This window comes from Ammospiza nelsoni, chromosome 3, assembly GCF_027579445.1.
Source record: "Ammospiza nelsoni isolate bAmmNel1 chromosome 3, bAmmNel1.pri, whole genome shotgun sequence".
NCBI classification, from domain to species: Eukaryota; Metazoa; Chordata; class Aves; order Passeriformes; family Passerellidae; genus Ammospiza; species Ammospiza nelsoni.
Genome location: NC_080635.1, coordinates 71971256 through 71993916, shown reverse-complemented (window position 1 = coordinate 71993916; position 22661 = coordinate 71971256). Strand labels below are relative to the sequence as shown.

General features: G+C 42.6%; 1 protein-coding gene across 2 annotated transcripts in view; it reads left to right on the top strand.

Annotated features, from left to right (window-relative positions):
* The first annotated feature begins 1097 nt into the window (after nucleotides 1–1097).
* The window catches only part of FKBP1B (FKBP prolyl isomerase 1B), a 44221-nt gene continuing 22657 nt past the window's right edge, over nucleotides 1098–22661 (top strand). The window contains exons 1-2 of one of the 2 annotated variants that reach the window (XM_059468338.1): nucleotides 1098–1170; nucleotides 4369–4416. In XM_059468338.1, the coding sequence (XP_059324321.1) occupies nucleotides 1134–1170; nucleotides 4369–4416 (85 nt within the window). In that variant the 5' untranslated portion in view covers nucleotides 1098–1133. The remainder of the gene's footprint in view (nucleotides 1171–4368; nucleotides 4417–22661) is intronic. The other variant, XM_059468339.1, reaches the window with a different exon arrangement.

Below are 22661 nucleotides of genomic sequence, written 5' to 3'. Positions count from 1 at the left end.
CATCCTGACAACTGCCCATATAGAGGAAGATCTTTTTGCCTGAAGAGAACCCAGCTTGTAACAGATAAAAATATTGAAGAAGTAATGTCAGAGAAGTGCAGGTTGGAATTAGATGGCTACAGACAGCTCTTTCAGTTGGGAAACTGATGATGTGGTGATTCCATTTTTATTTTTAACTCAGAAAACACAGAACTGCAAACAGAACTATTCCTTTAGAGGCAGTGGAAACTCCTGAGATTCAAATACACTGTAAGTGCATGAGGAAATTGTCTATTTCAGGTGCACTCCACAGAAGTAGTTGTAGCAAGGTTGAATATGTAATCTCACATCATGGGAACACCATACATAAATAGATTTTCCAATTTAAAACATGGGTATGAACAAGAACTTAAAAACTGTTTTGCACTGAAACTCAAGGTCACTGCCAGCCTGCTGGAGACCTGCCGCTGCTGCTGCTGCAGTGTGGGGTCAGTCACCAGCGGTGGGTACCACTGCCCAGCGGTGGGTACCACTGCCCCGATGCTGCCGCTCACCAGCAGAATCGGGGAGACATTCCCTTCAGTGCGCACACGTAATGTACGAGCACGGATGCCTTCCTCCATGGCTCTTTGTGACGGGAAATGCCGACCCTCCGCTCGCACTCAGCCGCGTCCTGCTGTCTGGACGGTCTGAAGCGCGGCGCTCGGTTTCCCTCTGTGCCCGGCGCGCCTGCAGCATCACCCCCGGTACCCCCGCTCCCGCTCCCGCACACACCCGAGCCCTCCGCCGCTCGGGCTCTGCACGGGCACACGGGGGCAAAGGCCGGCGAGACCCCCGCAGGAGCGCTCCGCCGGGCACCATCGCTACAGCGAGCCCTGCCCGGGGGATGGCAGCAGCATGCCCCGCACGGCCGCGGCTGCGGGAGCGATGCCGGCAGGGGACACCCCCTCCGCAAGGCTCCCCTGGTCCCCGCGGCCCCCGGGCGCTCGGAGCGGGGCGGGCGGACCCCTCCCCTCCCCTGCCCGTGCTCCCCGCCCCTGCCCCGCATTGGCTGCGGGCGCTGACGGGCAGCGGGGCGGCCCTGCCCAGGGGCACTGCCCGCACTGGGGGTCCGGCCGCGCCGCGGAGCGGGGCTAAGTCGCGCCGGTGCCGCCATGGGGGTGGAGATCGAGACCATCTCTCCGGGAGACGGTACGAGGCCGTGCGGGGAGCAGCCCTGCGGCGCGGGGCCGGGCACCGGGGGCTCGGGGAGCGGGGAGCCGCCGGCGGCAGAGCGGGGAGCGGGGAGGCGGCGGGGCGGAGGGAGGCACGGCCGCCCCCGCAGCCCCGTGGGCACGAACCCCCTGGGGAGAGGCGGAGCGCGGCCAGGCGGCCGCCCGGGGTCGCGGCGGCGGCGAGGACCGGGGTTTCTGTGGCATCCGCTGACAGCTGCACGGCCCGAGCGCGGAGCCCGGGGTCGGCGCACGGCGGGGAGCCCAAACTTTCCCCGGTGGCGAGCCCGGCCTCGCCGGGGCTGCCGCCCGCTCGTTCGTGCCAGCATCCCCGGCGAGGCACCGCCGCCTCCCGGTCCAGCGTGGGATGCTGGCGAGGGCTGATGTGCAGCCCGGGTGGCAGTCGCCTCTCCTTGGCGCACGCTTGGCTTTCGAGAGCCAATTCGCAGTGTTCTGCTCTTCCTTGGCATTATAATTCCGTAAGGTGTTTGTGTTTTTTTTGTTTGGTTGGTTTTTGTATTTTTTTTAAGAGAATGTAATTTCTAGCATACGTATGTAGCTATATAATAGCTACATCATATTCATCGTTGGCTGATGTACAACCGTAAATAATTCGTTCAAGCTGATTGCAGATTAAGTTTCTTGGCCCACTATATTTCCTTTCTTTGTATATGCTTTTTAATTGGCTTCTCCCTCTGTGCTGTTTAGCTCTAGAGATCAAATTCTTCTCTTGGTTGCAGAGACGTAAAAAAAGAATACTTATACCCACATAAGTAATGGTGCTGAGTTGGGAGTAGGAAGGAGGGTGGAACTACCCTCACAGTAGTATTAAATAGATCAAGGCTGTCATTGTAAGTAATATGTGATTCCAAATAAGGCTATATGGATTAGATCTCTTGGTTGCAAGTCTTAATCAAAATCAGCTGACTTTAAACACTGTCTAAAGCCACAGTGAGTCAGTGGTCTTGCGCATCTTTGCTTTTAATTTGGTTTTGATGTGAAATTATGTATCTGCATTGGCTTTGCTGGTGGTAAACTCACAGAGCAGAGTGTGTGTCCATAAGGTCTGAAACTGCTTTTCCCAGATCTCTGTATAATAGTGGATCATTTTAATAATACCTGTTTTACAGGAGGTAGGGTTCATCTCACATAACTTTTCTCAGGTTAGCTAGTTAATCTAAAGCAGTCTTCTGGGTTTTCTCTGTGGCCATCTCCAGAGAATAATTTGTCTTGCCTTTCTCAGGATAGGCTGGCTTTCTCTCAAAGCACTGCTAATGCTTTGCTGTCAATAGAGGAAGCCCAGGAGACTGGCATATGATAATTGCCTGTGGTTTAGATGGCTGTGAATTTAAAAGACATGACTCCCACTTCAGCATACCATGGTGACCTTACCAGATACCTACTGTACTGCATTTTGGGCAAGGTGCAGCTAGGGATATTCCAGCCAGCCAAGCCAGTGAACAAGGCTGTTCAGGTGGCACTTGGAAGCACCACTTTCTCAATTTTTGTGTTGTAAATCTTGGTTCATCGTGTTAGCCTGCCCTCTGCCATGTACTGCTCATGTGGTTTTGGCATATGAGCCCCATGGCTGTAGCTTGTGTGTGACCTGCTGGTTTATACCCTGTGAGGTGCCCTGTAATGCAGAACTTGTTGTCATGTTAATTCTGACCAAAGAGCCGCCAGAAAGCCAACTAAGAAATTCTATTTCATAGAATCATAGAATGGTTTGGTTGGAAGGGACCTTAGAGATCATCTTGTTCCAGCCCCCCTGCCATGGACAGAGACACGTTCCACTAGACCAGGTTGCTCCAAGCCCCATCAAGCCTGATGTTGAACATTTCCAGGGATGGGGCATCCACAGTTTTTGTGGGCAACCTAACTCCATCCCCAGTATTTGGCTTTCTAAGGATGTTCCTTAATAATTAACCTCATAGATACATTTAATTTCTTCTGAACCTGGGCACTCCTCTGGCCAACCTTGAGAAATCATGGTTAGCATCTTTAATACACCATTGGCACCTAATTGAGCCTTGAGAGTCATCTCTTAGCTTTTAGTACCTTTAGCAGTACCTAGAACAGGTAAAATGGAAATGGTAATTTAATTTTCTGTCAAGCTAATAATGTAAGCTTTTTTTCCTTTCAGTATGAACATTTTAGGAGGAGCTACCAGGCTTTTAAAAGAACTCAGTGTACTACTGCTTTACTGTTGCCTGATGTTACAAAATTAAACTGCTTTTGTCTGTAAAACCCATCCCTGCTAATTAAAGATGCCCTCACAGAGCTGTCTTTCTTGAGTGGAAGGCATTAGACATGTGAATACAAATGGATTTTCTCACAATGTCAGGCTGAGACTTTATTTGAAAAATGATAGCAAAAACATTCTGAGAATATTTAAAGTTGTAATCCATGAAGTTTTGACTGTCTTTTTGTACTTACAGGATGTAAATGCATATGTAATGCACACATATATAGGGAGAGTTATCTAAGAGCTAAACAGCAGCCAAACTGGGACCTTTTACCCTAAACCATCCCATTCCTGTCTTGCATATTAGTGATTTGGTAACACATAGTCACAGAATCATGAAGTTGTTAAGGTTGGAAGAGACTTCCAAGATCAGCAAGTCCAACCATCAACCTAGCACCACCACCATGTTCACCAGTAAACGATGTCTTCAGATGCCATATGCATGTGTTTTCTCAACACTGGAAAGGATTGTACTCCTCCACTTGCCTGGGCAGTCAATGTTTTACAAGCCAATGCTTTACAACCTTTTCTGTGAAGACATGTTTCCCAATATCCAATCTAAACCTAACCCAGTGCAACTTGAGGCCATTTCCCTTCACTTTTACCCTCCACTTGTCTGGGAGAAGAGGCTGATCCCCACTTCACTACAACCTCCTGTCAGGGATTTGTAGAGAGCAATAAGGTCCCCCCTGAGCCTCCTTTTCTCCAGGCCAAACACCCCCAGCTCCCTCAGGCACTCCTTGTAAGACTTGTGCTCCAAGTTGTATGAGGAGCCACTCATACCTACAGCTGTCATGTGGATGTCTCAGGTATCCTGATGTAACCAAATGGCTAATACCAGATCTCAGTTCAGCATTTTCCTCTTAAAAGATAAACTTGCCTAGCCAGGTCAATCAGAGAAAAGAAAAGATTAACCTTTTACAATTTTGACAGGACGGACATTTCCAAAGAAGGGTCAGACGTGTGTGGTGCACTACACAGGTAAGGCATGTTCTGGATGTTCTGCTTCACATCAAGAGTGATTTCCCATTTCTGATGTCTGTTGTATCTTTTGTTGTGTTCTACCACTCATAATCCATTGTATAATGTTTGGGTGGGTTTCCTGCCTGTTTTGCTTCTAGCTGATCTGTTCAGGCTACAGTAGGTAGATGTGCCTGCTGGCACATTTGCCATGGCTAGCGTTCAATGGTGGGAGCTTTGCAGAAGAAGCTGCAGACCTGATTCATTAAGCTATTTTATTAGCTAATGAAATTGAGCATGAAACAGTCAAAATTCTGGGTTCATATTTTTACAGCCTCTTGTCTTGACACAGACAATTAATAATTGTATATATCTTAAAAGCATGTGTCCATGTATTGGCAGTAAAATTCATTCAGATTGAAGAGATCAATACCAGGTCTGTTTAAACACCTGCTTTATGGACTTGTGTTAATCTTAAGTAGTAAGCTGGTTAATTCAGCTGCTTATGCTGAAGAAGAAAATGTTCTTTAAATCAGTTTATGGTGTTATGCTTTGTGTGTAATTATGTAAGTTGTCAAAGGGATGCAAAAATCTCTGCAGTCCGAGTCTCCACCTGGCAAGTTCACTTCAGCAGCTGCCATTTTATGAGATATTTTCCTTAAGAAGCTAACATGCAGGTTATGTAGGGATTGAAGCTTCTGATCTGGGCCTAGATAGTGAGGTAATGTTTTCCTCTAGGGTTCAGGATGATAGGAAAGTTCTCTCTGGTAAGTGTTGCTTTCCTTCAGCTTTGTATTGGATTCCTACAACTGGAGCAAAATGGGAACATTTTCCAATAAATATGACTAATGAAATAAACCTGTTTGTATTTTCAATAAACCTTTTATATAATTTCAATAATACCACCATTCAGAAAGTTGTGTGGGAGTTAGTGCACTGGCTTGGTGTGGAGGTTGTCAGGGTTTAAGCTCCCATATATGCGTTTATATATTCAAAGTATTTTGATCTAATGAGGATTTCTAGTTTGAATTAGAAGATATTAAACACATGGGTCTCCCATTCCAGTCTCAGCTCTTACAGGCATTTCTCTGTAGCTTAGATATGAAAATAGGTGCTTTGAAATTATTTTTGTGAAGATGCTTAAAGATGTTTCTCTTCCTGTCCAAACTTCAAAAGGTTTTATGAAATAAAATTGTCACCTCCCACCCCTAGTTAGTTCAAGATAAATTTAAATGTCAGAACTGAAATAGGCAAAAAAAATTGAGCCTGGTGGCTCCCACAAAGCACATTTTTTCTGGATAACTTCAGAGAGTGTGAATGGTGAAATGTGAAAAGATAACAAGATGCTGCATACTGCTATTGATATTAGGTAGAGTCTTAGATGAGGCTGTTGTAAGCTGGCTTTGACATAAAAGACTTTATAAAAACTCATTAAATCAATCTCTAGTGTACACCGTGCTTTTTCCATATACCTTGCTGCTGGTGCTATGTAACCTCTCTTGCCTCCCAGAGATATCAGGGTAGCTCATCAGATACAGATATCAGGGAAGCTCATCACCTCAGTTCCACTGCTGCTGCCAGCAGTCTTTGGTGATGATGTTTTTAAGTTGAGCCCATGGGTAGTGGATAAAGTGTTTCCTTCCAGTGGACTATAAAGCATGTGTATAAGATGACATGTAAGTGTTGAGTTTTAGTTTAAAACAGTTTTTTCTGGATCCAGTACAGTTTCTTTTTGTACTGATGAGATTCTGGATGTGCCTGGTAATTATCTTGGAATTATCTCTGTCTTATTTATTCAATATGCTTAATACTTATCCTCACCACACTCCTCTGAGTCCTGCTTTAGGAATTGTATAGTTAAGTTAGAGGGAAGTCTGCAGAGAAATGCAGAACCTCTGCCTTGGCACCTAAAATGGGAGCTAGGAAAAACTAAGATACTTAGATCCAGAAATGATCCAGAAATAATCCAGAAATGCTGCTTTTCAGAGCTGCTTAGTACTGTATAGCATGTATAACTCTCAAGTGATCTCCATATCCAGCTGATGTGGCACTCTGGAGCTGGGCACAGATACCTGTGTTGTGTTATGGGAGATGGGGGAACCACGCACTGACTGACTCCATCAGGATCCAGAGATTGTTTGCATCCCCAGAAAAGCCTGACCTCACTGGAGTGCTTGGAGCACAGCTCTGAATCCAGGATCAAGCAGAGCAGAGAGCCAAAACCACGGCCTGTGGGAGCCCATTTGGTGTGAATAACTGAATGAGTTGTTTCAGGCATGGTAAACCTATCCCCAGCTGGCTCTTGCAATAGTAGAGGGTTATAACTCTGCCTGCCACAGCCTGAACTGCAACCATTACATTCCTGGGGAGAAGAAAGCTGAAATTTCCCACTCCCTTCAGTCTAGCTTGGGACACCTAGCAGTGAAGAGTGCAGGAGCCATGGGCAAGGAAAGGAGCAGGCAAGAGGGTGAGTATTTGTTGCAGACACTCATGCAGGGATATGGAAGGAGTTGTAGTACAATCCCTGTCTTTGGGGATTAATTCAATACCTTTTTTGTTAATCCTAAGATTTTCCAATGTGGTGGTGCCAGCTGGGCAGGCCATGTAACTCCTTGCAGTGGCCCATCTGCTCTCACACCAACACACGCTGTGGTGATACAGCTCCTCAGCACAAGCGTGGTGGGTCCTGGTTTTTTGTGCATGCACAGAAAAAAACATTGTCTGCCCACTAATTACTCCCGTCTCAAAAGGAGAGGAGAGGCTAAAATGGGTTCTCTTCTGCCAGAGCAAGTTTTTAATCTTTGAGGCTCTGTAGTGTCTTATTTCCCCTCTTGCCTTTGCTTTCGTAGACATGCATTTACCATGTGATGAAGAGTGATGGCAGAGAGTGAGGGCAGGAGTAAAAGGCCCAGAGCAACCTCCATTTTTTTAGGAGTAAGCTGTCTGTATGACTTGTCTTGGTGGTCCATGCAGGAAAAGTCAAGAGAGGACCAAAGGCTGGGACTCCAGGTGTTTGGCAAAGCTTTAGAGCTCTGTCTGCTTGTCCTCCAGGATTTTATGCTTCATCACCAAGGTAGAGATTCAGCAGGGTAGTTTCTAGTCTGACAACCCTACATGTTCTGGAGGAGTGGGAGGTGAGAACTGGAATCTCCTCAAGATGAAGGAGAACTGTGATTGAGTTTTACACTTCAGCTGTCAGCACTCCATCTATTAGGCTGTTACATGTGGCAGCTTTTCCTGATTCTCTGCTTGATCAACTGGATACAGAATCTCAGGGTACAGTGTGGTGTGATTCCCAAAAGCATCGTGGTGCCTGAAGGAACAGACCTAAGTTCCAGTGGCAGCAGGAGTGAAGGTGCAACCTCACTAGGGAGCAATTGAGAAAGGACCTCTTCATTTAAGGAGATTGTTTTTAATTTTTTTTTTCCCCCCTTAGGAGTAATGCTCTGCTGCTTTACAATTAGAGCAGGATTTTTGGATTACCCTTCAGAAGTACCTAATTGCCCTTTCATAAGATGCCTTAGTGCCTAATTTTGGTCCTGTAAATCACTGCTAATTTTTCAGCTTTGCACAGTCTGATTTAAGTACACAAATAGATATCCAGATAATTATAAAACATTACATAGGGGACTGTGATGGAACATGAAACCAAATCCAGTCTTAGTATACGATGGAAAAATGTGGTCAGGTTCCTGTATTCTTATTTTTGTTAACAAATATAACAAATATAATAATTTCTTCTTAGCATCCAGCATCCCTGTTGAGTCTCAAAAGTTACCTGCACAATATTACTGTAATGGGATTAATAGATAAGGCAGAGCACTGGCACTGACATGCACTTGCAGCAGCACTGGTTTATGTCATGTTTTTTGTCACAGATTTCCTGGAGCAAGCTTCTCAAAGCGTTTGGCAATCTGCTTACTCCTTCTGTTTTCCATCTGCAAAATGATAGTTATACTTTGTCTGCCTCCTGTAGAGAGATTGCAGGCAGTTTGAGATATGAACTGCCTCCTTCTTCATGCCTGCTGTAATGGTGACATAATCTTGGTTGGGTCTTCAGGTTACATTGGACCACTGACAGTAGTACAAGCATACTAATTAGTCCTGGAGTGCATAAAAGGAATTTAGGCATTTTCTGCAGTTTTGATTCCTGTGATTTAAATTTGTTGACGCTGGCAATGGGAATTAGCAGTGTAGAATTTTCAAAGATTTATGAATGTGATACAAAATGTGACTTTCAGTTAGAAATGCCCCTCAACAGAACCTTCACTGAGGAGGGATATGCTCTGTCTGGGGACTGTGAGGTAAAACCTGTCCTCCAGGAAGCTGAATCCCATTCTCTGCCTTCCTGCTGGATGATGATGTGCCTTCACACCCGCTTTGTGTGTACTGGATCTAAATCTACTCATGATAGTGAGAGGGCAGCTTCTTTCCCAAGTTATTCAGAGTTGACATTCTCTTGTGTTGTCCCATGTAGCTTGTGGCAGAGCTAAATTCTTAACCTCTTAATCTTTCTCCTCTGATTATAGTACTCTGATTTTAAGGAACTGATGATAGCCAGTGTTTCTAGTGTGCTGGAACTGATTTATTTGAGTGAGACTATAAAGCCACAGTAAATCATTAATTATTTATTAAACTGGACTTCTCTCAGAAGATTTTTCATAGACGTTTTAGGTAGGATTATTGCCCCAAAATTGCACTAAATAGATTTCCAAGAGAGTAGAATACTTCAGTTGGAAGGGACCTAAAATGACAATCTCTTTCAACTGCCTGACAACATCAGAGGTGACCAAAAGTTAAAGTGAAGGTCATTGTCCAAATCCTTTATACACTGACTGATTTGGGGGATCAACCACTTCTGTGGTGGTGGGCCCCCCACTCAGTGAAGAAATGCTGCCTAATGTCCAGTCTAAACCTCCCCTGGAGCAGCTTGGAACCATTCCCACATGTCCTGGATCACAGAGGGAAGAGCCCAGAACCTCCCTCTTCACTTCAAAGTTTATATACTGAGAAATTGCTTTTTTATTATTGTTTTAATGCGTGAAGTGAAATTCCACATTGAAATAAATGAATACTATTCCATTTGCTGCAGCTGAGCTGTACAAATTCATTCTGGTTTAGGAAGCAGGCTTTTATTTAAAGCAGAACAAATGATTAATTGTTCTTTTCCTAGTGGTATGAGGACAAATTTGTATCATCTTCTTTTCCCATATATTGCCAGAATTACTTTATATTGTTTCTTTAGCTTTGGCAGTGGTGTAGTGTTGAGAATTATGGTTACGTCTGTGAAGCTGAAAGCTTTTATATAACAAAAGCATACTGCATAGATATAGATGAACAGTAATTCATAGCATATGCTTGATTTATCATGATTAAAAACACTATTTTCCATTTAACACAATAGAAATGTAATGCAATTCCCTTGAAATAATCCTTGCCAAAATGATCTACCTGTTTTTCTTGGATCAAAATCAACTCAGCCTTAAGTGTACATGGTAATAGCCAGAGATTTGTCTATAGTGACATACTCTCAAAAAGACTGAGGTAAATTCAGAGTAACTTTACAGTGTCATCTGTCTTATGAGCATGACTGGATGAACATCAGCCTTGTGCAAGCATTTGTGCCAGGTGAGTACAGGAGGATGTTGTTTCTCTGGCCCCACTTTCAGAAACATCTGTGCTACTTCAGTTTGGAGCTCTGCATGTGTAGCTGAGAGGAAAATTGAACTAAGTAAGGCATTTAATCAAAATTCTTTGTCTCCAGGAGGCTGTCTAGCTGGGTTTGGAAGAGGATAGTGAACACTGCAATTAGAATTATCATTAATAAGGATTGTATTGTAACAGACATTATAATTGAACCTTGATTTAAAGCCAGCTAAATCTTGCTTGCCTAGAAGGAATTTAATTCTTTAATCAAGCATGTTCCCAAGATACAATATAACAGAGGAGTGTGATGTCTGTCCATCTTTTGGTGACTGCCAAATTTTTGTGGTTTTTTTTTTCTTTTTTATTTAGTGCCCTGGTTTAAAAGTATGAAAGCCTTTTACTTCTGTGGAGATCTTGGTGGCAACTAAGCACTTAGAAACATCTTTTTTCGTTAGTGGATCATAAAAAGTAGTTTTAGTCCTCCCTGAGGAATTTGGTCTTTTGCTGCCCCTTAGAAACAATCTGCAAGTCTTAAACTCTGTCAGTAAAGAGATAAAAATTCTTATCTCTGCTTATTTAATTATAGATTAGTTATCCCTGGAAGTATTTTAGCAGTGACTTTGGCCGATAGTCATAATAGTGGTCAGAGTCCAGAAGCAAAAGTCTGAGCAGAAGATATTTCTCCTACACATTTTGCTGCCAGCTTAGTGACTGATGTCAGGCATATTACTTGCTCTTTCATTTTGTAAATTTGATGGGAAAAGGGACTGTGCCTCTCAAAATTGTCATGCAATTAATGTTTGAAAGTACAGTGGGACTCACTGTAAGAGGTTATTGATGTGAAAAAGTGATTTGATGAATAAAAAGATTCAGAGATTTAAAAGAGAAAAAGTAGCAGCTTCAGTGGCAGAGTGAGTGAGTTTAAACTGCACACACCAGATTGTTGCCTGATGGAAAAGGATCAGTGTAATAAACTCAAATTTCCCAGTTGTTCCTCCTTTGCTGTGTTGCAATGTATGGTGCCCATTGGTTCACTGAAATCACTTGTGGTGTTAGATGTTATTTAATGTGGATAGGTGAATCAGAAAAGGACCTTGAACTATTTCAACTGTGTTCTTACTGGCAACCTCAGCTGTGAAGCCTTGGTTTGACTAAGAATTGGAAGTTTCTCCCCTTAAGGGTGCTCCCCATGGCACTGAGGTGTTGTTTGGACTGCTGCTGATGGGCTTTGGGCAAAGAAAGGGATGGGTCCAGGATTGCCCATGACCACTGTCTTGTATTCGTTTGGGAAGAAGACAGGAGGAGTTTAATTCTTGCAGAGTAAAGAGGATTATAAATAGATTTCTTCAAGATAGCATATACTTTCTCCCCTGACAGAGACTTCTCTGTCAGCATGAGATGTGCTGAGTGATTTGGTGACTGCTACCTTCGATTTTGGAGCACTTGCTAGCCTTTACAGGATTTTCTTTCATGGTGGGATTGTAGCATCATGCTCCCTTCCCATTGTGCACAGAAATGAAACTGCTAGTGAATAATTAAACTTCCTACTCCTGCCTCACAAAAGCCTCGAGAAAGTGAATTTTGCGATATTTAAAAAAAAAAAGGCCACAAAGCAGATTATCTAAAGTACCAGAGAACTAATAGCCTCTGTTCATCAAGTTTTTAAAAGCTCAGAGCTGATCCAAAAAAGTGCCATCTTTTAGACAATTAGATTGCTGTTTCAAACAAGGTATTCTGGAACCTCTTTCCACTTAGTTTGAGTGATTGCAGTGTGCCCTGCTTACAGCTCATACCTGTATTTTAGGACTTAGACCTGAAAGATTTGCATCAATTCTTGATCATCAGAATTCCAGGTCCTTACAAGAATGACATCATTTTCTAGTAATTTATGCAGCCAAAAATCAAAGAGTTGTTGAAAAAACTGTGCAATGAATAGTGTGTGTTAGTGTAAAATGTACAAATGATCCTACATCAGCCAAAGGGAAGTTCTTATCAGCTGACACCAGTGATAGGCTTGTCTCCCTTTATTGACAAAGTAGAACTGACATCACCGTATTTACCTAATTAAGAAGTCTAAATTGAGAGCTTAGTTACCTTGGGTTACCTGAACAATTAGGTTGTGGACATGCCTCTCTTTCTATTGATTAGATAAAGAGCTTAATACTGTTCCTAGGTCAGGCAGCTCAGCTGGGCAGGGAGTGTGGAAGGGGGAAGATTTTCTCAGTTGTTCAGCACGTGGTGTCATCCCTGCGCAGTGGATCCATGGCGGGGCTGTGTGTAACACCCCACATCCCAGGGCATTACCTGAGCACATGCTGTGCAGCCAGAGATCTCTGCAGCCTTCCAGCACTCTGTGTTGGTCCAAGTGCTGCAGGGATGTGTGTGGGAGATCCCTGGGGAGGGCATTGCCAAGGAGCTCACATGGTCCCCGTTTTGGCTCTGGGAAGAGCGGAGCAGGTGGCCTTGGAGGACGTGCGCTCTGCCGCGGGAAGCAGCAGCAGCAGCAGCTTGGTGTTGGCAGGAGTTCTGCTGAGTCTTGCTGAACCAGGGCCAGGGGCTGGGGGGGCTTTATATTGAAAGCAACATCTCTCAGTTGAGACGTATTATTTAGCTTTACTTACTCAAGGGCGCTGTAAATCTTCCTTAATTTTTTTTTCCCCACAAGACTGCTGGCTGCAGAATCTTGTACTCCCTTGCACATCACTCAGCATGAGGGATCTTAAATGTTGTAGCTGTGGCGTCATCAGACAGAGCCAGAGCATCTTTGTAGCCAAGGCAGATCCATGTACTTAGGCAGTGTAGTCCTTTCTCTCCCATCCAACACCCTGGGACTTCTGAAACTCAGGGTTACAGCAGTGGTTGTGAGGTACATTTGATTTGTTGATCTCCCTCTGTCTCATTTTATGATATCCCAAGTGTGGTTACTCCTTCCAGATCTTTTCCATTTAATCCTGCTTAGTTATTTGGTTCTTAGTTGTCTCTTCCTGCTCTAATTCACTTCCCTTTGCACATTTAATGATGTGACAACCTTGATTTAGCAAGATTGTCTTCTCTTACTTTTTTTTCTCAGTTACAAATGGAAAACTTGTTTTTTGAAGGTGGTTTCCTGCTGGACAGCAGAAGAGACCTAACACCTGAGTGGTTAATTTTCCAATCGGTGATTGCTACAAAAAAAGACAGTCCCAGATACATTGGCATTATCTAGTCTTTAAGATAGAACTGAATATATATTTTGTTACTTCCTTACTTGTTGAAGTTGCTGCTGTTGCAGCTTTGAAAGTAGCAGCTCTGTGTTGAAATTTTTTACACTGTGTTAGAAAAAAATCTAACCCAAACAGAAACCAAACATGTAGTTGTTTGGAAATTACACTAAAATACTATATAGGGATTGCAGTTTTATGGGAACTTACATTTTTGTTCTCTTCTATGGATAAATTTCTGGTTTTACTACAGGCAGGGATTTCAAGAAGACAGGAGCACATCATACTTTTGGAAGTGAAATGTAGCCATATCTAGAGTACATAAAAGAAAACAGAAGGTGAGTCCCACAGTGGACAAGTTCCTGAGGCATCATCATCAAGTGTTGCCATTTTCGGACTGGAACCTACAATTTTCAGCTTGAAGAAATGAAATAAATTATCTTATTTGTAAAAGCTGCAATTTTGGTGAAAAAGCCAAAAAGCTTTTGATGCAGCTCAGGGTGTGTTTGGTTTCTGGGCTAAAAGCACACATTAACAGGTCATGTCCAGCAGTTCATCCACCAGTGCCTCAAAATCCTTCTCTGTAGGGCTCCATAGGCCATTCACAGAGATGAATGCTTTTCTGCAGTGTCATGCTGAAACACCTGACCTTGGCTTGTGCTTGAGGTCACTCTCTGGCAGTGTCTGTCCAGTGATGAGAGCAGGAGCTGCTCCTCTGTCACTCTGCCTGGGTGACAGCTCCCCACACCCTTGTGTCTCTCAGTGGCCAGCTGGCAACAGCTCTGGAAAACTATGGCCATGTCTGTCCCACTCTGTCAGGGGAGATTTGGGAGAACACAGACAGCCCCATTGATAGCTTTCAGTTTATTCTGCCCTTTGGATTTCTTCTGCCATCATTTGCACCTCATCTTCAGTCAAATAAATAGCAGGGACAGGTTCAGATGCTTGCTGAGTCAGTGGGCAGTGCTCCTGCAGAGCCCAGCTGAGGGCTGTCATCTGACTGTGCCCATTTTGTCGTGTCCTACCTTTTCCTGCCTGGAACTCAAGAGTCCTGACCTTTTATGTCTTAACACTGAGGACTTCCAGGGCCTCTAACTGTAGGAAGAGATGTCTAAAAGTCATTGGAACAGGGTGGAAATGCCTCATTACAAAATGATCCTTACCTGTGCCATTAAGACTTGTTCTTTGTGAAACCTACTATAAAGCTCATCTCATTTTCAATATTTTTTGCAGTCCCTGGCTGAGAGTGTGGGAGTTTTAAATGTGTATGAGTCAAATGCAAATTTGGACTTGATACAGTCATGAAGAACTGCCATCATTAGTCCCCTGTAGACAACTTAGAAAACTGAATCTGATCAAAGAGCTACTCACTTAATTCATAAGTTGCTTTGGAAAAGGAAGACCTTTTTTTGTTTACTCCCCTTTAAAAGACAGGGACATTCAGAAGGGAAGTGCTGTGTCTAGGGCACAAAGTCAGCCTCTAGAAAAGTTGAGGCTAAAAATTCATGGGCTTTTAAATTCCTTATCTACTATATTTACCTTCCCACTTATCTATTGCATTACCCACCTATATATATTATATATAGGGCATACCAGCTCTGTAGAAGACCTGTTAATTTTTTTTCCAGACCTCAAAAAAGTGTTTGTCTTTTGAGAACAAACTATTTAAATTAAGATAAATTGTGGAAAACCACTATATACTTTAGTTTTTATTAGGTTTTCTCTTTCTCTAACCAGTCTAGATTTGATTGGTTATGTAAGCACTGTAAACAGAATAAGGGCTCAGTCCTTCCCTGCTGTAAAGAACAGGGGACTTGATTGTAACGATTCACTGTGTTTCATAAAGTAACTAAAGCTTGCAGTACATTGATTTCTTAAAACTGCAAAACCATTTCTGAAGTGCTTTTCTAAAACTTGCTATTGTAGCACATTCAAAGCTCCTCTTCATATTCAAAAGTTTCTAAAGCATTTGGGAAAACAATAGGAAACAAAGTAGCCTGGACCTGAGGGAGTGTGGAGCTATAAACCCGGGGACCAGAGGTGATGGAGAGCTGAGAAATTATTTTCCTTACAGCAAAAGAGCAATAAAAACTTGGGCTGGGATTTTTCCCTGCAGGAGTGTGAAAAGAAACATTGACTGATTGCAAAGCACCTCCATACTGTAATGGAGCTACACAACCTGTAATCTTTCTATTATTCAGCCTGTCACTGCAGGACTGGCCCATTTGGAGGCTACAAAGCATTTAGATGCTGACAGCTGTATGAGGCTGTAGGAGACATGGTTGGCCATTGTGTTTATAGAGGGCAGTGAGATAAGAATAGCTCCCAGTCTTCAGTGCCTGCCACCTTCACTTGAGCTTTTGGACACCTCTGTACGTCTTGTGGACAAGTAGCTGTGTTGAAAGAGCAGGGGCCACCAGGGCAATACTTATCTTAGCTCTTCTTTTTCCCTTGAGAAACTGCTGTACAATACAGGCCAAGAGGGTGTCAGCTGATAAAAGTCAGACAAATGCAAAGTGTTCTCTGGTTTTGATGTTGGGAAGCCTGACATCCAAGAGGAACCGGACACTGTCTGGCACACCATGGATAAATTAATGTCCCCAGTGTGCCCTTCCACTTCCAACCCTCCCGTTGGCCTCTTACTATGCACAGGACCACCCTTCTTCTTCTATTTTTTTTTTCCCAATACTTTCGCAAGTTGTATAGACTTCTATAAGAATTTTCTAGTATGTTTGTTTAGTCACAGGCAAGTTTTTGTTAGTTTTCAGTGTTATTTGTTTTGCAGCTTCTTAAGCACATTCTAGCAGTACGTTAAGCTGAGATTTGTTTTCAGATTGCTCCCTCAGAGGATGAAGCAGTGGAGATTTTCAGCTCATCCAAAAGAACACATGAGTGCAGCCCTGATTTGAAAATATTTATTTTTGCTGCAGCATAATTGCTTGTCACAGTCACTGAAGGTGCCACAGTGTGATTAGACAGGGCTGAAACAGGGGATGCAGGGACATTCCCAGCTCTTTCCTCCTGCCTCAGCATCACTCTGTCTTGTGTGTAGAAATGTTGCACGGGCTGCACTATGAACTGGGCTGAAAATATGATGTGAAAGAAAAGGAAGGAGGGAAGACGTGGTTGTGAAGGACATCAGGAGAACAGGATGGAAGTGCAGGGTGATGGAAAGATCAACAGCCACTTGTGATCTGGCACTGCAGGAGGCCTGGAGTTTGGCAGTGCTGTAGGGAGCCAAAGCACTGGGGTGGTTGTAGAGAAGAGTAAAGAAGACTTGCCTGTGGGGACAAGAGGGAGTGTTTATTTCTGCTTCCTTCTCCCCTTTCTGCCCTGTCCAGCTTCCCAGTAGTGCACAGTTTGGGGCCCCTCCCATAGCAAACTCTGAATCTCTCCATTGCAATAATGTGCTGGGACAAATTTGTCTGGTTAGCATGGTTCATATGTATAACACTGCTGTGGTGAGGACTCTAGTGCTGCTGTTATTTGTTTATAGAAGTGATCTCAGAATAAATTTGCTTGACTTTTTTTTTTCCCCAAGAAAGAAGACAAAAAATTTCCTTCTTGAAACTTGGTACTAAAGAACATTTTTGGTGTACAGTTATTTAGTTGTGGGTGGACAACCATTCCAGGGCTAAGACTGTGGTGCACAATGAGAGCATTTGGACTAGGAAGACAAGGGTCTATACATGGGGAAAGAATTCTTGCTATAAATATATTTACTAATACAGTGTGCATGACTTTTAAAGAAAGTACTTTGCCCTTCTGCTGAGCATTTGCAAATTTCAAGCCTTTCTAATTAGCTTCTTATCAGAAAATGAATCATTATCACCAGCCAGGGTAACTTCTGAGCATAACCTGTATAAACCTGTCACTGAGCAGGATTCATCAGAACTACATTAGATCCTGATGAAGGTATTAACTTGAATGTCAAAGGCACTACCAGGGTGAAGTATTTAAAGAACTCACCTTACACTGAAGTAGTGACAGTGCTGCACAAGATGATGGGGATACTTTTGTGCCTGCAAAAGATTCATGGCTGACTGAAAAGTGAAAACATGGTTTTGCTGAACCTTCCTTTTACTGCTCCTTGTGAAGCAGCATTTGGTAATCTAGAAATGCTTCTTTTGGCCTAGCTGAGTGAGGATGGATTTGATGACAGGCCCCTCATATGAGGAAGGTATTTAGGACATTTTTATGGGGAGAAGCCACAACCCATGGATGCTTTTCTCCTGCTGTTTGCCAGAGACCTGGGGAAACAACTTAGGAAAAAAAATCAGCTTACCATATTTTTTTTAACTGTGATGCATATCTTATACAACAGATTATGGTGTTAGCTTAAATATAGGATCAACACTTATACATTTAAGATGGATTAGGGAGGATGTTTACAATTTGTTTTCCTCTTTTTTAGATGTATTCAAGGAAGGCATCTCTAATATGGGTGTATGTATGCCATAGTATAAAGACAGTATGAAGGCCTTAGATTATAATGTTAAAAAGTTCAGGTCCAACTGAGTGTGGGTTTTTAGTGTTCAAAACATTTTAAAATAAATTCTGACTCTTGCTTTGTGTCAGTATTACAGCTCTGAAATGTATTATGCTGTGTTGTACCTTGTTCAGCTGGTCTTTCTCATCTGTGTTTTTGGTGAGTAATAGTGACAAAATTCTGATTTAGGATGTCATAGAAATGGAATAGACTATTTCAGTTGGAAGGGACCTACAACTATCATCTGACCCAACTGCCTGATCTCTTCAGAGCTGGCCAAAAATCATGGAGTGTTATTAAAGGCATCATCCAAATGCCTTTCAAACACTGACAGGCAATTTTGGGGTCATTGGCAGAAAATCTTTTCAAGTTGGCTCTCAAGGAGTTGGTGTGTGGATGGCCGGATAACGTTTACAGAGGATCATGAGGTTTTCCATCATGGTCTGCAAGGAATTCATGGCACCCTGAATAAGAAACTTAAAAAGATACAAAAAAATCATGCCAGTGGATCTAAAATTGGCTTATTCAATAGAGGGCTTTCCAGTAGACTTTAAATGGGCTGGTGTCAGCCCCACTGTGATGTTTTTATCAGTGGAGGAAGATATCAAGGTGATAAAAATTAACAGAGACATCCTAAATAAATGTTCTCATCACATAGGTCATTGAATCACAGTAAGAGGAATCATTAGTTAATATTGTCACCAGTAAATAATTTGTTTCATTTGCTATTAAACTCTCTACAAACTTGAAGGTCGAAGAGCAAAGTTTGACTCCTGTGCACTTTAGGAGCACTTTGTCGTGTGAAACAGTGACTTTGAGACAGACTTGGGGAGTTGTGGTTGGTTATCAACTGAACACATACTCTGAGCTGCTCTTTGGCCAAAAAGCTGACTGCAATCCATGATTATATGAACAGGAGCACTGAGGAGAAGAGAGGGGAGCCAGAGATCTCACACAGGTATTTCAAAAACAGTGCACTCATTTCTGTAGTCCACAATGCTGATAAGGTACATGAGGATGGTAGAACTACTGGGAGACCTTTCTGAATAAAAAATGTCTAATTTATTCAGTGGGGGTTAAGGGATGGTTTGCTACTTACATGGGGAATAAAAAATTGATAGGACAATTGAATTGATTTGTTAGTTCACCAAGAGACATAAAGGTATTATAGCTGGAAAATGAATTTTTTCAAGTTCACCTGAAAATAAGGAATACATGTGAACTGGCAATTCTGCTTTATAAATTAACACCAATCAATAATTGCAATCACTTCATCGCCCTGAGAAATCTTTTAATTGATTCTAATTCAAACAGGAATTATTTAGTGAAAATCCTGCAGCTTCCATTAAAGTAGGAAGTCAGAAGAAGAAATTGCAAGGATCACTTCTGGCATATAGGTGCATTAATTAGCACTTTTGTCATGTATTTTGGAAGCTTTGGTAGCATTCTTGTTCAATGGTGTTTTCCTTGTGTAGATTAGTCCCAGAGACTTCCCATCCTTCCTAGATTCAGGATTCTTAGAGCTGGGCTGGTAGTTTGTCCAACTCCCCCCATAACAATGTTTGAACTTGAACTCATTTGCTTCCCTAGGTTTGATCGTGCCAGTTACTATTCTTCTTTTGCATTTCGTTTTTTGTGTGTCTGGATCTTTGATACCTTTTCCTGTATGTAAATGAATGACAACTAAAAGATGGTGTCAATCAAGCTATTACCTGCTTTTCCAGCTTCTGGCTGATGGCCAGGGGAATCTCAGAATGGGTCAGGCTGGAAGGGACTGCAGTGGCTCATCTGGTTCAACTTCCTGCTCAAGCAGGGTCATCCCAGAGTACATGGCACAGGATTGGTTTCAGACATTTCTGGAATATCTCCAGTGAGGGGGACTCCACAGGCTCTCTGGGCAGTCTGTTCCAGTGCTCAGTCACAGCACAGGAGAGAAGCTCTTCTTCATGTGCAGGTGGAACTTTCTGTGCATCAGATTCTGCCTTTTGTCTCTTGTCCTAATGCTTGGCACCACCAAAAGGGTGCCCTCCCATGGGTGGAATTCACTGACACCAGAGGACAGTCAGCACTTTGCACAAGATACACCTTACTGTGAAGAATGAGCTGGTACAGCTCTGGAACCATTTACATCCATTTGCATGCTCATCATCAGCTTGCACTGGACATCCTTTAACTGGTCACTTCTCAGAAAAGTAATTGATGTGTATTAAAGGGATATTTTAAAAAATGCTTGGTCAATTATAGAATGTAAGATCATGTTTCAAAGTCATTTTCCATGCTTAGTCAGAGGACTCAATTATGTTTTTAGACCACTTTGGTTGATACAATTTTTATTAGATAGTGCTTATTGTATATGAAAACCAAAATAGCTGCATTGAAACAGATGGGTGTCTGACTTCAAGGTATGTCTTTGATGTGGGGATTACTGGGCAGAAACCTGGGATTGAAGCTGGGAACAGACAGCTGCAATGGCTCTTTCTATAAAAAATGGTAAGTACTAGATGTGCCCAGCAGAAACAGCAACCCCTACAAGAAGTGAGCCTTTCCAACGGAATCTGCAACACACAGGAAGATTGACAAGCCATTGTGCTGCTCAGGGTAACAAACACTGTTTGCATAAATCCCCTTGCAATCATCACGTCTCATTTAATTGACATCCCACTGCTTTGTTCTTCTTTAAAAACATTTGATTGACTCTTCTGGAAAACACTGCCTTACCAACCTGGTGCAGGCAAAGCAAGTTTCTGCAGCAGCTGTTCTCAGGAGTGGCCATTGGCCATCTGAAGCCCTGGCACCCTGTCAGCTCTGCCCTGTTTTGCAGCAGGGCTTTTTGACTCTTACTCTGCTGTGTGTTCCTGCCCACAGGGAACGTGGTTTTGGGGTTCTCTGTGGCACACACACATCAGAACTGTCTCGTGTTACAGGAAAACCCAACGGTGGCAAGCAGTGTTCACTGGTTGGGCTTTAAGCATGCTTCAAAGACATCCGTGTATGGGAAAAAGAAAAATAGTCACACCAGAAAGAACATGGAAAAATTCCCCACAGAGTGATTGCAAAATAAAATTATCCCACCTGGAATACCCTGTGTACCTTGCACAGAAGTTCACCTTGATTTTTAAGTCATGCTAACACTGGAGGTGGTTTGGGAGCAAATTCTGGGGTCACTGGATGGTCTGTAGCAGTCTGACTACATAGAGAGGACTGGTAATGGGTGGGGCTGTGTGGACACAGCAGGATCCTGGGATTGCCTGCAAATTCCTGGGCATTGCTTGTGGCAGTGGTGCAGTCTGTACATGGTGATAATGAGCACCTTGATGCCTTTCCCAGTGTGGGTCTGCATCATTGGCATGACAAGGAATAACATAGATGGCCTCTTGCTATTGGTAAAATACAGCCTCACCCCGTGGATAGTTTGGGTGTAAGATTTTTCACTTGATTTTGTAACAGTTTTTTTCTGTTTAAATATAAATTCCACCTACTTTGTGTATTTTCTAAACCTAGCGATCAAACCAAATCACAAAAAAAGCTTTGTGAAAGATGTCACAATTCTCCTCTGTTAATGTCACACAGCAAAACTTCTCAAATGCAAGTTCACCTGTAGCCCTGATTTTGCTGATTTTTCTCAAAGTATCAGTTCATCATTATTTTCAATAGAACACAATTCTTCTTTTCTTGTGTTGGAGTAACCCTCAGAGATTTCCATGGTGCTACTCACAACTGACATAATGAGGTTAATTTTATTGAGTGTATTTTGTTCCCTGCACCCCAGTGTTCATGATTCATCATTTCTTTTGTGAGTGAATAGTGAGATAATGAGATAGCAGGTTGACAGGGGCAGAAATACATTCAGGTTTAAAACGATGGATGTGCCTTGTGAGCAAGTTCAGCCAAGTAGGATGTCAGGCTGTTCCATGGGGATTGCCAGGTCAAAGCTGACTCAGAATTAGTATTTATGAATACCCCATCAAAATACAAGCATGAATAGTGATAAATGTCTGATTAACACACACATCAACTGATATATCCCATATTCCACTACCCAATACACACCAAAGCTGAGAAGAACAATATGAAATTTCAGTATTAGAATTATGGCTGCCTGCTGTGATGTAATGCAGGTTCTTCATGCTGGATAATATAAAGAAATGTTTTTTACTCTGTGGACATCATGAACTTTGCAATGTTCTGACTTGTCCATTTCCTCACTTTTAAGAGTTGGGGTTTTTGTAAGTGTTAAATGTCATAGATGCTTTTGCATAACTTAGGAAGTTAAACTTTTAAAAGAGATGTGTGGGCTTTGAAGTGATGGTAATTACTGTAACTTTGTGCTAGTTACATTTAATGTCTGGGGAAAACGTAAGAAAATATTCAGAGTTGAAAAGTTTCTAAAATAACTGTGTTGAAATCAAAGGAGTTTGATGCCCAGGTGCATTTGAAATGCCTGCAGTATGATTACTACATCTTTAGACACCTAATTATCTTCAAATATCTGCCCTTTATGTCATGTTTACATGCAAAAATGCTTGGCAGTGTTAATGGTTGGACTTGATGATCTTAGAAGTCTTTTCCATCTTAAATGATTCTGTGATTATAAAAACGGTGCCACTTGTCACTAGTGTTTTGTTTCTGACATGGGTGTGTTGATGTGAGCATTGCAGAGATGTTGGGAGAAATTTGTATTTTCAACCAACATTTTTATATCATAGAAAGCATGTATGAGACCAGATATTACATTCTGCTATTCTGATTAGGGTGCCATTTTTAATCTGGTTACTACCTACTGCATTTTGTGTACATTTTCAGTTTAAAAGAGATTGAGTGAGTGGCTCTGCAGCAAGCACTGCGTGTTTCTCAGCTTTTGCTGGACTTTTTGATGTTATGAATCATGGAGACGGGTCTGGCCATATTAAATGAAGATTGCTCCCATTTGG